The 17,763-nt window shown below is 34.5% G+C and overlaps 1 protein-coding gene across 1 annotated transcript; it reads left to right on the forward strand.

Moving 5' to 3' along the window:
* The first annotated feature begins 385 nt into the window (after positions 1-385).
* On the forward strand, positions 386-15,206 carry LOC123670409 (G1/S-specific cyclin-D3). Its single transcript, XM_045603906.1, is given in 8 exon segments — positions 386-419; positions 1,209-1,294; positions 1,297-1,428; positions 1,463-1,738; positions 3,871-4,092; positions 10,592-10,754; positions 14,486-14,607; positions 14,913-15,206. Coding segments are annotated over 8 exon segments (1,218 nt in total). The 3' UTR covers positions 15,096-15,206.
* The last annotated feature ends 2,557 nt before the right edge of the window (positions 15,207-17,763 follow it).

Genomic DNA, 17,763 nt, shown 5'->3' on the forward strand with positions numbered 1-17,763 from the left:
GTTGCGTTAACTTTTGTAACTAAAGTTTTTTGATTTGAGTTATGACATCATGTTTTATGGCCTATTTGACTTATTTGCAATAGTACTTTCTTACGATTAAGTGTGAGGCGTTCAATAGATATTGTTTTATAGCCATATTTACTATTGGATATTTCAAATTATATAATACATTACCTACTATATATCATTAAAATCCTCGGTTTCGTACTTCGTAAGTTCGTCCATTTACAAAAGAAAAAAAAAATAGTACAACAATACACTTCACTTTATATTGATTAGTTAAACCTTAAATATTTCACAATATATTCGTCATTAATTAGATATGCAAAAAGAGCGCTGTCACAGCTCTTCTACAGTAATCAGCTGACGAAGACAGCTGATCGTAATGCGCTGCGTGTGCGTAAATATCGAGGAGTACAGTAATTGTATAAGATAATTTATTATCAAAACTGATTTCAAACGAAGTTATTTATTTATTTATTTATTTTATAGGCCAAAAATTTATAATTCTTAAATGCTAATTCTTTATATTTAAATGTAATCTAATTCTCTTAAAAATAAATTCTTCAAACTAGGTCCGTTACAATCTTATTCAAGGTACCGTAAATTGCATACTTCCTCGGATTCCTACAGAACTAAATAGAGGTAGTTCAATAACCCTAATCTGTGGGTTCTAATTTTCTGTATTATAGTGAAGTTACGGAACAATGATTTGAAGGATTAAATAAGGTAAATGGCAGTTCGAGTAAAACATATATTATCGTTCTATAAAATTAAATATGTATGTACCTATGAAAAAAAGGAATGGTTGTCACAAAACCATTCACAAATAGGTACCTATTTGCCTATTTCAGCAATTTAATTATAATGTTTTAAAATCATTTTAAAAACTAAATAATGTATTAGATTTAAGTTAGACATGTGGTTAGTTTAATCTCCCTGTAAATATCGAATTACATAAAGCACATTTTGCTGTAAAACACTAACATAGTATTATATTGTATTTATTTACATAGTAGTGCATAGTGCACGGGATAGGTACTTTCTTAACGAGTGGTCAAAAGGATATGTAACCAGTCTATAATTAAAGTAGTCATCTATCGATAGATACAGATAGGTATTGTGGTCGTATGGTCACTTTTATTATAATCAGTCCGTGGAATCCATCTCATTTTGTAAATACTAGAACGAGAGGCAAAAATGACTAGAGTGTGAGCGAGTAAGAAAACGTGTTATGTATTATTATTCGAACGTCGAATCGGGAGAAACCTGCGTGCGGGCCTCACAGGCGGCTCGTCGCCCGCGCCCCGCGCCCCGCGCCCCGCCGATCATATGTTCGCCGGGCGGTACGGGTACGGACGACCGGCGATCACTGTGACTTAGGCTCTCGCCGCCGAAGCAACACAACGTATTCGCTCGGCGCGTTCGATCAGCTGTCCGCGACAACAAAATTCCGCGACACGCAAAGCGAAAAAGAGCTACATAAACCGCAGTGCGGTGTGCCATGGAGCTGCTGTGTGCGGAGCGCGTGAGCCCAGGGAGCGGAGAGAGCGCCCGGCCCGGGCCGTCACCGGCGTCGCTCGCGGCTGCTTCCGACCCGGTGCTATTGCGCCGGCGCGTGCTTGATAACTTGTTGCGTACAGAGGAGCGCTACGCCGTAACTGCTAACTACTTCGGCACTGTGCAGACGGAAATCACCCCCCACATGCGCAGACTCGTCGCCGAGTGGATGCTAGAGGTAAGCGCTCCGTGCGATCCGTTGAATGCGCAGCCGCACCCACATCGCCCGGTCACTACCATTCGCTTGGTGTCTCGTCTCGTCGACCGTTCGCCATTTTGTTACTCAGCACCGCAGACCACGTGTATGGTCTCTGTATCAGCTGTAACGGTGACTCACGTATGCTTCTCATCATTATCATATGAATATCTAAGTACCAAAAAATAAAAACAAGTAAATACCTATAATGAAATTATGACTTGCCGATTTAAAATTTAATATAACGCAGTCAAATTTTAGAACTGTTCAAAATTATTTCTTTGTTTATGCGATCAGCTGATTAGGCTGTCGTCATCTTCGAATAAAACGTTTCTTGGACTGAATCAAAACTACATTATATTTTTGTTACAATTTTCACTTAATATAAAGTACATCATGTCAAAAAAATATATATATTAAATTATGAGAGAAAATATTTAAAACAATTATGTCATTACTATAACACAGTCTGCTTACACCTTACAACATGAATATAGTTTAGATACATACGTTAAGTATAGAAAGTAGAATTTATAGGTAGATACTGTATTTTAGTCATTGGAAAGTGGTGTACATAGCGTTTGGTCGGGAGTCAGCGGAGAGGCGCGCGAGGGGCTCCGGCCGGAACGCGCAGGCGGTCGCCGACCGATGCGACTCGCTTGTTCTATTTGAATAATCAGCTGATTTTGACACGCACACAGCTGACGCCGGACGTCCATTATCTTTCGTTTATATCACATAAACACAGGATTGCACAAAATTTACATTTCATTAATATATTTTATAAAAAGATTATTTAATAAAAACATCGCATATTGTTATATATGCTATTTTTACTATTAGTAGATTTGTTACAAAATAAGTTTTTGAACTAATTTGTGGTGTCCTTCTTTGTAATAAATAAATAATTATTGTAAAGATATAGATTAGTAGTTTTAAAGGCGAATGTATTCAATCAGCTGTAAAATCGAGCACGGCCACGTGGGTTTCGAGCAATGAGCGCGACGGTTGCTGACGTCAACACGATGGCGGAGGAGCGCGCATGTGCCTCCTACTTTACAGAGTTTACCGACACCTCGTGGTTACGTACCGTCTAAACCAGTTGCATACCTACCAAATTTCAGCACAAGCAGACCGAAACAACTCCCCGTGAATTTGAGGTCACTGACATCTCAACGTTACTACAATTATGAAAATACAAGTTCAGTCTTAAAGTACAGAACATATTCCCAACAACCGTTTTTTGTAAACGATTTTGTAGTTTTAAATTCATATTCTGTTATTATCACTTTAAAACACTTTTACACAAAGTCAGTTACGTTTAAAATAGTAATAAGGATACAATACAAATATAATTAAATTAAAAAAAAGAAACAGCACTAGAACACACAAAAAATTCATAAAACACAGCATATACCAACTTAAAGGAATTTAAAACAATACAACATTCGTGTTATCACACAACAGTTTTATGTACGCTAACGCTAAGTAGGAAGCTCGCAACAGAACAATAGCCTGTTTCGTTGTGACATACGTTAATCAGGAGCCGCAGCAAACAAGCGTGAGACTCACTTAAACTCGCCATGGGATGCGCATGTTCTCTTGAAGCTATAATAGAATCAGAATCCCAGCACTCCGATTACACCGTGCGAAAGTATGTGGGGACAAGTTACGTCTCCCATGTCATTCTCTGCTTACTGAACAATTGGACCATTACAATATTATTAGCTTTTACCTTTACGATCTATTTTTCGATGCGTTATTTCTAGTTAGTTACATAATTCCGTAACTTTCAAAATACAATCCCTTACTGGAAATTGTGTGTATTTATCGTCAATACGTGCTTATACTCGATAAGTGTACCGTTACACATAACAAACACTTAAGATTTGTTACAAATTGAAAACTGTTTAGCGAATAACGTTCAGTAACCATTGTCGATAAGAAACTTAACTAGGAGGAAAGTAATGCGCGTTGTATTTATCGCAATACGAGTACTACAATTTATGAATTATATAGGTTATCAGGAATTCCAGATGATAAATTTATTATTAGGTGTGCCGCGGTCTGTTGAAAAATACTCGACCATTATTAAACTAGATGTACTTTTTCAGGTGTGTGAAGACCAAAGCTGCCAAGAAGAAGTCTTTCCATTGGCAATGTCGTATTTGGATAGATTTTTGAGTACATGTACGGTGGGCAAAAGCCAATTACAACTCCTTGGAACGGCTTGCTTACTGCTCGCTTCCAAGCTGCGGGAGCCGAGTTCCCACGGTCTGCCTGCAGAACTGCTCGTATTCTACACTGCCAACAGCATTACGCTCACCGATCTCTGTGTAAGTTTTACATATACATATATTCAAAAGTAATATAACTACTTGGCGCCACGCTTTTATATGTTTACTACTCTGCTTTTATGTGTCTAACAGTGATGTATCGTTAGTATCAAACCTTTCCCAATAAACAAACGGCTTTCTAACGCAATAAGGAATATCATAAAAAAATTAAAATCGGAACAAGAGATCCCGAAATTAGAGCGTTAAACAAAAAAAAAAATCGTCCGTTTTCTATAATACAAGCACTGATTCGACTTGCGCTACGACTGTTGAGTATTTTAAAGTAATATTAATCTTGGTTGTCTTATTATAAAAGTTTTTCATAATATACTTGTAGGTAAAAAACAGTTACAATTAAATGAAACATTGTTGTGTAAATAATGCTGCACGTTGATATAATAGGGGTTCGCTCAAGAAGCTGCCAGACGCTTTCGTGTCGCTTACTCGACTGATTTCTAACAACCTTGCTTCTCAGCGAACGTGAGAGATTGAAATTCCAGATTTATGGCGGTTCAATTGCATTAGTAACGGTGTTACTTCAAAATTTCTCCAGTAATAATTATATTTTTAATCTAAGTCGTCATCATTGTATCTAAATTTAATAATGTAGCACTCAAAATAAATTATACTTAAAATATTCAAGTGACACGATATTCAGAAGACGTAAAAGATATAAATATTTTTTTTTTTTTTTATAAATAGGAATAGGAAGGTGTAATATGAAAAGCAACTCATATTGGCTAAGATTCAATTATTATTGTTATATTATATTTAACTTGGTAATTCTGTGATTTTATTTCGTATACTTAATAAATATTATATTCTATATTATTAATATTATATTCTCGGTTATAAAGAAAAGTAAAATGAATTGTTCTCGAGTTTTAAATCTAGCCTCGTGTCGTAAGTGTCGTAAAATTCTTGATTCTAAAGGCGTTGGCATTCGTTAGCTTTCGAAATAGCACATGTTTTGTACCTAAGTATGAACATTTAAGCATGAATGGTCAATATTTTCTCGCGATAATTGTCGTAAATCAAATTTTATAACAGTTAAAGTGTAGTTTAATTTTGTAGTTAAGACGCTAGAATATAATGTTTGTAATGTGACTATCACAAATAACAATCTTAACTCTAACTACTATATGATTTCAGACAAATATTTTCTATAAATTGTTAAGAATTGTGAGGCAATTTTACGATGCATTATTATAGTGTGTCGTGGTTTGTTGCATTTCGGGCGACTCGTGGCCACCCGGCGGGGCCTCAAGCGCCACTCGCTCAGTAGATAATAAGTGCACCACACATCTTTGTGCGTCATACATTTATGTCGTACTCGACCTGTTTTATTTTAACATATTAAACAATATTTGTCCCTGTATAATCTCAATAAGGACAGGTTGATAACCAATGCTTTAGGGAATAATTATATTTGTTCGCATACGAAAAAAAAAACAACTTCAATTACATTGATTAGTAATACAACGCAGTTGGACAAAAAAAAAGTCAAGTAAATACTCGTTATCAAAGATTAGTCAAAAAGTACTTACCAGATTTCGATCAAATTGAAACGGGACCATATGTCAAGAACCACCTTTCGATTAGAAAAAAAATCGCTCCACTCATTACTGAAGTAACGCACATAAAAAAAATACAATCGAATTGACAATCTCCTTTTTTTAAGTCGGCTAAAAAAAGTAATAATTTTGTACAAGATTACCCCACTGTGTATGTGATGTAATGGAAAAGCGTTCAGAGCAAGACCATTCAGGTCGATGAAGAATGCGGTAGGGAGCGGTCTGAGAGGAGGGCTGCCCTGCGGACAGTGTCCCCTAACGAGCCGACAGCCTTCTTGGAAACACCGCCGAACGAGAAGCGCGTTTCAATCAGGCCAATTACAGGCGAAGCACGCCGCTTATTTTTTCTCACGCCCGCGACCGCTGCTAACCTTGCTCGTTCGTCACATCAGTGCTATCAGATATACTGTGCCGCATTAAATGGGTATTTCGAATTTACTATTTTTAATTTTACATGATTCACTTTTAATGGTCGTCTAGTGACATGCCAGCTTAAGAATTTTAAGCCTCTACGATACCAAAAGATATTAAAAATGCATGTTCTTAACATAAAAGAAAAAGTAAACCCTTTTCGTTATTCGGAGCTCTCTACTCGACCGCATACGTATCTCTATATCATACGCGCGGAACCTCTTGAATGCAAATTCAACTCGTATTAAACATTTATTCTAATAATGTAACTATACATATTCAACATATATAAAATAAAATTTAAGTCATGTATTTAATATTGAATCACAAATTTTTATATTAAAAAATATATTAACAATGCATTTATAAACTGTGAAGTTTATGATAACATTTAAAAATAGAGTACAAAATTGATTTTGAAAATATTTGTCATAAAAGTACTACTGAAATACGTTTCGTAGCATTTTCGTAGCTCCTCTACAAAAACTCGTAGACATACTGAGAAGATACATACTGAGAAGTTTTAGTAGTAAAACAAGAGAAAAATACTAATTGATAGTACGTTTTTCTCTCAGCTGCATGTGAACGTTAATAATTATAGCTCAACCTGTTGTAACGGCGCCGTCACACTCAATGGATAATATAAAATTATGCTCTTACGAGAAGTTCATCCAAGTGTGTCGGATAGCAGGATCCAACCGTAACCCCCCTACATTACGAACTAATATTTTATGGTAATACTGCATATTAAAAATAGGTAGCTTCGAATGGTTTCGACCTTAGCATTATGTAAGTTTAAATTGGATCGGGACTTAGCTTTGATTACGAAGCTCAATGTACGGGGTAGAAATGAGCAAAAAGAGTACGCACGCTCCGGCATCCGTGCCAGCTTTAATACAGGGTTCCCGCGGTCTGGGTTCGATCATAAAACCCGTGCATTCTCACATCCAATGTACGTTTATTATAATTGAAGCATAAATTTATGAGCCGTCGTTGAGCTTTGACATAAGAATATTCAATGTACTACGTCTCGTCTTTCTTTAATGAGAATTGTAGTGAGACTGCCGGAGATAATCGCTGTTTACAGCCATTTGAACAATGGGAGAAATTTCACTGTATCTAGAATTCTAGACCAACGTAAACGTAACGTAACGTCCACTCATATCAAAATATTTAGAACTAGTTGTGTCTATAAGTATTTTATACTATATATATATATATATATATATATATATATATATATATATATATATATATATTTGTCTGTTATTAAAACAATTGATTTGCAGAATTGATAATATGATTAATAAATGTAAACATTGTAAAGATATTAGGGGCACAAGACGTCGTTAATACAAAAAAAAACGTCGTAAATACAGCTTATCTCACTCGGGTCACTGTGAAGATAGAAGTTCAAGAGGCAGATTACTAGATTCTCTTATTTTGATTCATCGAACTAAAATAAATATGCTTTCATATATATATATATATATATATATATATATATATATATATATATTTAATTTAACAATACCTAAAGAACTGTTGGCTGAGTAAGGAATGGTTTGAGTTGTTATTATAGGTATACATAATTTCCCTTTTTTAAAAGGTTTTGAAAATCTTCATTATATTTGCGTTGCTTCAGACTAATAACATTATTTTTTTACATTAATATCAATCAATAATTTGTTTATGCATGCAAATTGCAAATATTATTATTTACGTAAGGAAAATTCTTCCAGGACTTTCTCAATTACTTTATACATGTCGATCTCATCATCGTTCGTTCATTTCCTGTCAAACGAACTATCCCCGGCAAAACACAGCGAAAACCTATACCTACAGATGAAACCTTGAACCCTTTTGTCCATTGTATTTTCAAAATAAACACGTAAGAGCATTTAACAATAAAAAGGTCTTTGTTTGGTTATTCCATTTCCATTATACTTTCTTATTATTTCCCACGAGTACAGTCGTCGGAGTATTGGGAAGAGTAGAGGGGAAGGGGGTGACAAGAACCAGTCGCATTCCAATCAAGATGTGGTGGCCTGACTGTAGACGACAGTCTACGTCGTTTGCCAAAGATAATTCAACCTACTATAGCTATTGCAAATCGTAACCATCGCTCTCAATATTATCGGAGCATGTTCATTTCGTAGTTACTATACTATAACTTAAGTTGGTCTGAAAACAAAACTTTAAATTAAAAGAGTTGTTTAAAGTGACTATAAAAAGATGTCTCCCCAACACTATAATCAGAAATATTGCATTCTACGCTTAAAAGTATGTACCGTTGGGGTAATAATTGTTCCTCTATGCGGGCGTGTGCTGTGTATGTAGTTATAAAAAAGAAACGAATTTTTGTGGCTAATAAATGCTTGACATGTAACCTCAAAGTTTTAATATTGCTATTCCAAATTTTGAATACTAAATACGCATATATAAATTATAAACCTGTTGTTATTCAGAAATAAATATTTTTATAGTCATTTACACCTATAACGCAATACGTAAAACTTGCTTGACTATGTAGTAGATCTAATGGCCCAACAGATACTGATAGTTTTCTGGAAGCGTTTCTTAATGCAATGTTAAAATTATCGGAATTACTCTTCAAAATATTTTTTGTTTATTCATTTTTCTTTAGAATACGATATCTCAATATTAATTATTATTTTTATGACGATATGGCACTAGACTTATTCTTATTAATTTGTTCCTAATGTAACCGCAGTCACCCAGTTAGGAATAGGAATAGGATAAAGCATAAGAACCGACCGTGGAATTCAGTGTGTCGCGGGTGAGGGCTGTTTGCATAGTTTACTTTATTGGCTGAAACGCGGTTCGGTAAGTGCTACCGCCGCGCCATGCCCTAGTCGGCTTGTATTTTTTAATGAACACCGTCCATAAATTTACGATATGATGCGGATAATGCTCGTCACCGTTCCTTGGCGGATTATTACTCTCGGCATAACTTCAAATATATGAATTTATTGAAGTCGCTTTATATTTATATATCTACTAAAATAGGATTAACCAGTTATTACAACGTCGCATGTAGATAAATAAGAAGCTAATGTCATTAAAACTTTTTTAACAAAATCGAATAGTAACATTCAAAAAGCTAAAAAAATACTTTGTTTTTTAGTTTTCTCGTTAGACATACGTATTCAAGGTTAAACACATAATTTATTTCATTATACAAGAATGAATTTTAAATTATTTTTATTATACATAATTGGTGAATGGGAATTTAGATCAATTTTCATCGTGCCGAAGATTTTGCGGTGAATAGTTTATGATCTCATTGTTTTTGAAGCTTTTCAACGACCCCGAGCCAAAAGATACGGAATCTCTTCAGTCCGCGGTCGACCCGCATACCGCTGCCACGGTAACCGCTTTTGCCCACTTCTATACAACCCCCAAGTCCATTGTTGTTATAAAATATTTCTCCATCAAAACTCTAAGTAAGTTGTCGCTTCACTATGTTCAGGCGAACTGTCTATTACACGATACTATATCGTGTGAGTTCCACTGATGAGACTTCATTCATTCACAAGCTATTCTTATCAATAACCGATAGGTTCTAAGATTCATTTTTTGCTACGTGAGTTTGAACTCTAAAGTATTAACAATAAAAGATAAAATCGTTAGCCATAGAGAGTATGCAATGATTGCCGTTGCGGCCGACCCCGCCTTTGAGTTAAGTAAACATCGAGTATTATCTGTCAACGGCCATACATTGCCTTTACATGTATGCGTTTGTGCGAACACGAAATAATCAAGTTATTCATAAAATCAACCATTCATATCACCACTTTCGCATCTGTATAGGAACTAATATGTTAGAATTGTTAATTAATTTAGGTCAATTTACAAAGCAGATAAAGTTCTGTTGATATAATTATGATGTATAAATTAATACATTTGCTCCACAATTTTAAATATTAATAAATATAACGTAAAGCTTTGTTTTACACTATTTAAATACTTAGTAATTTAAGTGATTTTAATGGATGTAAAACTTTTATTACTACGTTGTTTACTGCACTGTAATTGTACATTGTGTTAAGAAAGTAACGGCCTAAAAACAATTGTTTTCATTAACTATAATAATAAAAAAAATAGGATAAGAAGCTTGCTAACATAACAATGTCAGGGGAGTCGGGGACTACCTACGCGCCTTTCCGGGAAGTCGAACAAAACGGCATGTTTATGAGTACAGCGGATGTGGTGGCTGGAATGCAGCATTATTTTCCTAAACGATCAACACTTTCTTTCACAAAGATCAAATAGGCACTGCTGAATCAACTTCCGGTTAAATAACGACAGGTTAAAGCGTTTTGTTTATCATACTTAGATATAATATATCACAAATAGTTTGATTACAAAAACAAATGGGTCTGTCTGAATATTGTTCTCACAATCAGTTTATTTATGAATCGTGTAATCTGGCGTGTGTGGGACGTGAATGTTTGAGAATTTAATTAATACTGTGAATTTATTGTCAACAGAGTTGGGAACTGCTGGTGCTATCCAAGTTGAAATGGGATGTCGCGGGCGTGACGGCGCACGATTTCTTACCGCTGCTATTGTCACGGTTGCCGCTAAGAGGACACGTTAACACTTCAATGGTCCAAAGGCACGCGCAGACATTCATCGCGCTTGCGGCTAGAGGTTGGTTCTACTTACTACATTTTTCTAGGCAAATTAGGTTGCTAATGAAAACAACGTTAGTATTGGCTGCCAAAATAAGGCTAAGCTATTGTTGATCTTTGTCGAATTATGTGTTATAATGAAGCGCACGTTAACTAAATTAAAAATCGTAAACAATCAGCTTAAGTAGTGATCGTAAAAATATACATTCTTTGAAGTGTTTTGTTTGCGGAGGTAGACGTTAATTAGCATCTCGATACCACGTCATGTCACGACAATGTCGCACTAGGTCCGCCGCAGTCGTCATGTGTATTTCATGTGTCACTGAACTTCTAAATTTTTATACTAATGCAAGCTATTTGTATTTTTTAAGAATTAGGAATTAACATAAATGTATAAAAATTTCGTTCGTATATTTTATGGTTCGTCTGGGTTCGACACGTTTTTTTTTTGTATCTGATATACATACGTATTTATTTATTTTATCAGAAGGGAAGTTTCTATAGATACAGCTCCTTATAAGTTAAATACATTCCAAAATGAGATTTTTTTCAAGTTGTTAAATTAATTATCTTTTAAGTGGGTAACGTTTTTGATTCTATATTACAAGTCCCGTCCCTATGCTCTATATCCTTCAATTTTAATTTCCAGCGTTGATAGAAATAACTACGAAATATTAGGTACTGAGGAAATTTACTAACTTAGAAGTATATGTGCTTTGTCATTGCTATTTAATAATCTTTCAAATTTCTGGGAAAAGAACCTCACTACAATGAAAAAAAAAATATATTAATCTATAGAAACGATTAGCAACTATGGCTAATATGTGTATAAAATCTTTTCTTATGAAGAAGATAAGAATAGTGGGCGCAAGGACCGGTGAGGCGGTGAGATGTGAATAGGTTTGTTTACAGTGAGGGTAGAGTGAGGGCTAGGGCGCGTGTGTGTGGTGCGCTCGCGCCGGCGGCGGCGCCTCCCACGCCGCTCGCCCGAGCGCATTCCAGCACGCCTCAGGGCTTCTCCCCGCACCCCCCAGGCCCCCCGTATTCCTCGTGGGATCATATGTTTTTGTGCAACGGTTTTTGTTGTTCGCCGCCGCTGTCGTCTTGTTTTTTTTTGCCGATGAAGTTCACGCTACATTTGGTTTATTTCACTTGCTCCTCAGATATCATCTCATACTTATAACGCAACGGCTCGACTAATTCAGTATACTATAATATACTTTTAATATCTCTTTTGCTCTAATCTTTTTATTGAAACTGGTTTACACAACAATAAACAATTATAACAGAACGTTACGGCTATAGAGCCATATATCGTCGGATATATTGCAATACCGCGTAACTACAAATGATTTCCTGCGTGGAGGATCTTTATAGCAGTTGGCATCGTCCCATGAGGTCAGCAGAGTGCTTCATCTAATAAAAAAGCTTCAAAAGAATAAAAAGTCAAAACCGCGTGAGCAACGATCATCCAATAGTATTTCCAAAACCACATAACGTAGAAATATAGAAAAAAATCGAGTTTTTTCCCTCTTGTAAAATTCGTCACTGTGTACTTACGACCTTCTTGCCACTGTTGGTTACGCGGTGTTGCATATCAACGACGATATATCATAAATCAAGAAAATTACATTTACAGAATACCTATGCTCACTTCGAGCCCATTAAAGTTGATGTCGAAAGAATTGCAAGAAAAATTCCTGTATCAGGCAGACCAACATTATGTATCATTATTTCAATGGTTCAATTTGTTACAATATAAGAACCCAACTTGCTAACATGTTATTAAAGCACGTATCACTTTAAATAGTAATATGCTTATAATAAGCTTTTGAATATTTAGGATTTTGCAAAATGAACGGTATAAAGGTATCTTCAGACTAAGTAGAAGATAGGATGGGGGCGGCGTTGATTACTAGAAGACAGGTATCATATCAAAACGTTATGATTATATGTCGGGCGGACATTTCTGTTAACGTTCGAAATCAGCAGACAGGGAACGTAGGATCGTAGGTGCGGAGAACACATATTTGTTCCGGTGGGTATTACATACATACATGTACTACCGGCGCGGCCTCGCGAGATCGTTCACCTTGCGAATAGACTGAACGTCGTGGCGCCCGCCCGCACCGTCTATCGGTACCTACACTTCACGTTCAAGGATAATACGACGATTATGTCACCGTCGTGAGGCTCATGCGAACAGCTCGCTGGTTTTGTAAGGAATTTTATATTTAACATTCGGTAAAATACGTTTTAGCTTAAATTTGTCGTCATTACTTACGTATAACGTACGCAATGCAAAAGGGGAGTTTAATACGTTTTAATACAATGTTGATGTCTTGTAGTTCAAAAGTTCACATAAGGATTCGTTATTTTCAGTGCTCAGTCTTCCATAATATCCGTTGCAATAAAAGCGAACCGGTCGGTCCGCCGTAGAGGCGGTAGGGCTTCGACGTTTGATTAACATCAGATTATGCAAATGCTTCCAATGAGCGGCCGCTCTCGTTGTTTCATCTCCTTCGTTTTGTTCCTACTCTACTCGAACCTTTTATTTTGAGTTCGCCGCCACAAAAAATCTTAAATGAAGCTGAAAGAGTATTCGGTATCCATACACTGCTCAGTATAATGGAGCAGATAGACATACAAAACAATGAAATAAGTTCTTAAGGATCTGTACGGAATTGATAATAATTAAATTCATAATAATTTTAAAGTGACGAAAATTTCATAAGCTGTTAGTAATTAACGATTATAAAATAAAAATCTGCTACATATACTTATTTTGTATAATATGTAAATAGTTAATGTATCTAACTTAAGTCCACTCGCCCTCCAAGGTCATGTAGCTATGTTTTTTCAATACATTTCCTGTTATGTTATCGTTTTTAATAAAATTAGCATTACAGCTAGTAGGTACACTATGACAAATTATATCAATGTACAAAAATTTTAATGAAATAATACGTATAATTTTCTATAGTACATATACAATAACTATTTTAGGCACTCTCACTTAACTTTTTTACAGCATTGCGACCAGGATAAAGTTACAATATACTTTCATAAGTCAAAACTATGGCGGAACTTTTAAATTACGTCTAGAAATTTCTCCCCACATTTAATTACATGCCAATTATTTTACGGTTACAAATACAGGTTGTTCCATACAACTCAAGCTGTTCAGGCCCAAATCGGTCTACAGTAGAGCCTTTTTAAGAGGTATCTGTATACGTATAATGGTTTTGCTAAAGCAAGTCCGTGAGAAATATTCCAGTAAAACGGGCGCGGGCTATGGAATGCGGGCGCGAGGGCGGATGCCGGCTCCTTTGAGGCTACACTCTCCAGAAAGGGACCAACAACCTGCGGGAAGGAGAAAAGAGCATTTCATTATCGGATACGTGTGTAGCCTCTACGCACTAATGTATTCGCACTCGCGTTTTGTAGCCGCAAGTCGTTGCTTTAGCAATTTGTAGCCCTTTGTTTTAACAATAAAATACTCACGGTATTTTACGGAATAGATTTATTTACATCCGTTCCACATACACATGTACCTAGTTGAAGCGTATGTGACCTGGTTTTGACTGATATGCAGGCAAACTGCTCATTTATTAGTTCGACTGATTTGTAGCAATGGTGAACTAAATGACATAGCACATAATAGATTGCAGCAGGAAATTTGAATAATTAATTATTAGTTTTATCTGTAGTATATATATAATTTATTCAATTATATTACGCTTGTTACAGATTATGAATTCACGTTGTATCCTGCTAGTACTCTTGCTTCCTGTAGCATCGCAGCAGCACTACGCGGCCTGGGATTGGACGGACACCTATCACGATTGCACGAGTTAACCGGCATCGACCTGGTAATATATTATTTAACATTGTTAATTAACCATACGTAACAATATAATGTTAAATTTATTATATTTATCCATATTGTCATTACTTAAACTATTCATAAACGCGATATTTACCATGTTTTTTATTTTTATTTTGCGGAGCTCGATCTCGAGTCTCGTGACCAAGACATTCGCAGCTAATGTCGAAATATCGAGCTCCGCAAAATGAAAAAAAACATGGTAAATATCCCGTTTTTGAATAGTTTTAGTAATAGAAGTAACCATGTTAATCTAAAATCTTATTATCATAGTTAATATTCTCTTTGTAGGATTGTCTACAGACTTGCTTAGAACAAATTGAAGAGATGGTGCAAACTCTTATTGAAGAGCGCGTAATTTCTGTCCCAAACGGACAAGGCCGGGAGGCGGCGGGGTGGACGCCGCCTCCGACCCAGGACAAAGCTCACAGCAATGCCGCCACCCCGACTGACGTCCGTGACGTGCATTTTTAAAAAATCCAGTAGCAAGTATTCTCGTTTTCTGAACGGCGAGGAGACTGCTTTAATTAATTTAGTACGCAAATACTATAAACTACAAGAATAAATTAGACGGTGCATCCGTGATCGAGGACTGAAACTAAGACTGACAACATATGCACGTGTTTAACGTAGGTAATGCTTACACCGCGGTTAGTCTAAGGATTTATATGTACATAGTTTTCGTTAATAGTGAGTGAGCCCTGCGTGCTACATTTTTGCCTCTAGTCCTAAAATAGAGCAAGAAACTAGGCAGAGGCATTGCACTGAAATATACAAAATTTCACTTAAATTAAGAAATATGATTATATTTTCCAGCTCTAGTTGTTATCTTGAAATAAAAAATCTACCTCTTTATTTTTAAGATAAAATTTCAATTTTGCTTGACAAATGCACAAAATATAAATTTCGTATTATGTCGGTCGTAGCAAAATTGTTTATATGGGACCAAAGGAAATTTTGTTCAAAAACGTATCATGTGGGAGTTGATCTACTTGTTTGAAATAGATACGTGCATGATCGACGGCTTTGATAAATAAGTAGATTATAATATAATCCATTCAAAAATGCAAATTAAATAATTTAGACATTTTTTGTATACAAATTTACAAATCTGACAAAAATTACGTAATTTGTATTAGATTCAACAACAGTTTTTGTATATCGGGGGAAGGCAATAAATTACGCTTTTATTTTGTATAAACTTTAATATAATATGTATAGTACGTCAATCTTTAACACACACAAATAGATAAATGGCACAACCAACTCGATTCTTCTCATGTACACATGAATATACCTAATATTAATATAAAGTAGACGAAGGGCTAAATGTTTTGTTTTGAAGATTCTCTTTTTGTTCCTTTTTGACAAACGTTGTACCAACTATTATTATCTTTAGCATTTAAGTACCTAACATTTAATGTGATAGTGTTAAAAAGTTGATTTAACTTTAAATCATAGTCACTTCCAGTCTTTAATTTAAGAAAAAAAAAATATGTGATTTTTGTAACATTGGTAAGCTAGGTTTAGATGTAGTTTTTAACGTGAAATTAATTGTTCCTACAACTACTGAACATAAAATTATGCAATAGTCAAGTTTAATAGTTTTGTACTTAATAATTCCATACTTGAACGAAGAAGAAAGTTAATACTATCTACCTACATAAAATAATGTGATATAATTTCCACAGATAATTAATATTTTATAGAGCATAAGTACGGGTGGAGAATGCAAATAGTATGTTTATTATAATATTAAGTGTTAAAGCTAATGGTATATATAAATATTATGTAAGATTTACATTTATTTTTAATTGTTTGCTCTGCATTTATATAAAGTTGAAAATATGTTATAGAATAGTCCAATGTCTTCCATTTCTAAGATATAAATAATATGTATCAAAAGTAGTGGCACAATGTAAATCTAATAACTGATATTAAAGTATATGTTCATTGTTCAATAGACAATTTATACTTAACATATTTTTAATACCATTCAGATATATTTATTTAGCCATTACGTTGTATAAATATATTTTCTAGGTATAAATGTAAATATACTATTCTATAAGCATGTGGTGCCATAAGTAACACTACTATAAAGTATTCGTAAATTTAAATTGACTATATTATATCAAAAAAATAAAAAAATAAAATTAATTTTCTTTAAATTAGCTAGCACCGTGAAACAATTTCAATACTAATAGATAGTATATATGGTTGTGGTACTACTACCTAAATACGTAGAATCTTCATTTTGACTATATGTATATAGAAATTATATACGGTATATAAACGTTTACATGTATGTGGGAAAATATACGCATTAAAATATTAATTTTCTTGCTTATCTTTGGCTTTTTGATAGAATTAAGAAAAATGTTTGTTATGAAATAGTTTAAAAGTACGTAGTGGGAAAACATGATTTTCCCAACGGTGTCTTGTATATAATTTATCGAGTTGTAAAACTCTTAATACAAGTGATGTTTTCATCGCCAAGGCGGTTTGATTATGTACATATATTATAGAAAATTAAATTCTAAAGTTATATGACAAGCGAAGTTGCAAAAATTTGATTTTATATGTGATCATTAAATTTTAAGTTAAGAGTATTGTGTGGATGTTGCAAATTGAGATGTAGATATTTAAAACCATACGCAATAAAATATGTAAAACTATACATCTTTTTATTATTTATTAAACAAAAGTTCTCTTATATTATAATCTGCAAGAAACAGTCTGGATTTTATTTAAAAGCACATTTTCATTGTTTGCGCTCTTTAGGTAAAATAACAAAACTATACATAATTATATATTACCAAAATAAATATCTATTAACACGTTCATTCCCTCCACAATCCTACTAATGTTATTCATATGAATATGCTCTTATAAATTGATTCACCAAAAAACTTATACGCAAAGCGTTTTGCAGTACAGAATTTAAATTTTATGAAAACGTAGTCCTTATGCTCGGGCATTACCACCATTAACCAGTAATATCTATCACAATTATTAATCACACTTCTTAATAAATATAAATGATAGCTTTTGTTCATGCTTTCATCAGATTTTTGACTCGCCAAATCGTGCCAGATCTTTTATATGATACAAATTTAGCGAAATTCTATGGACCACTTTA

Source organism: Melitaea cinxia, chromosome 4 (genome assembly GCF_905220565.1).
Source record: "Melitaea cinxia chromosome 4, ilMelCinx1.1, whole genome shotgun sequence".
Lineage (NCBI taxonomy): Eukaryota > Metazoa > Arthropoda > Insecta > Lepidoptera > Nymphalidae > Melitaea > Melitaea cinxia.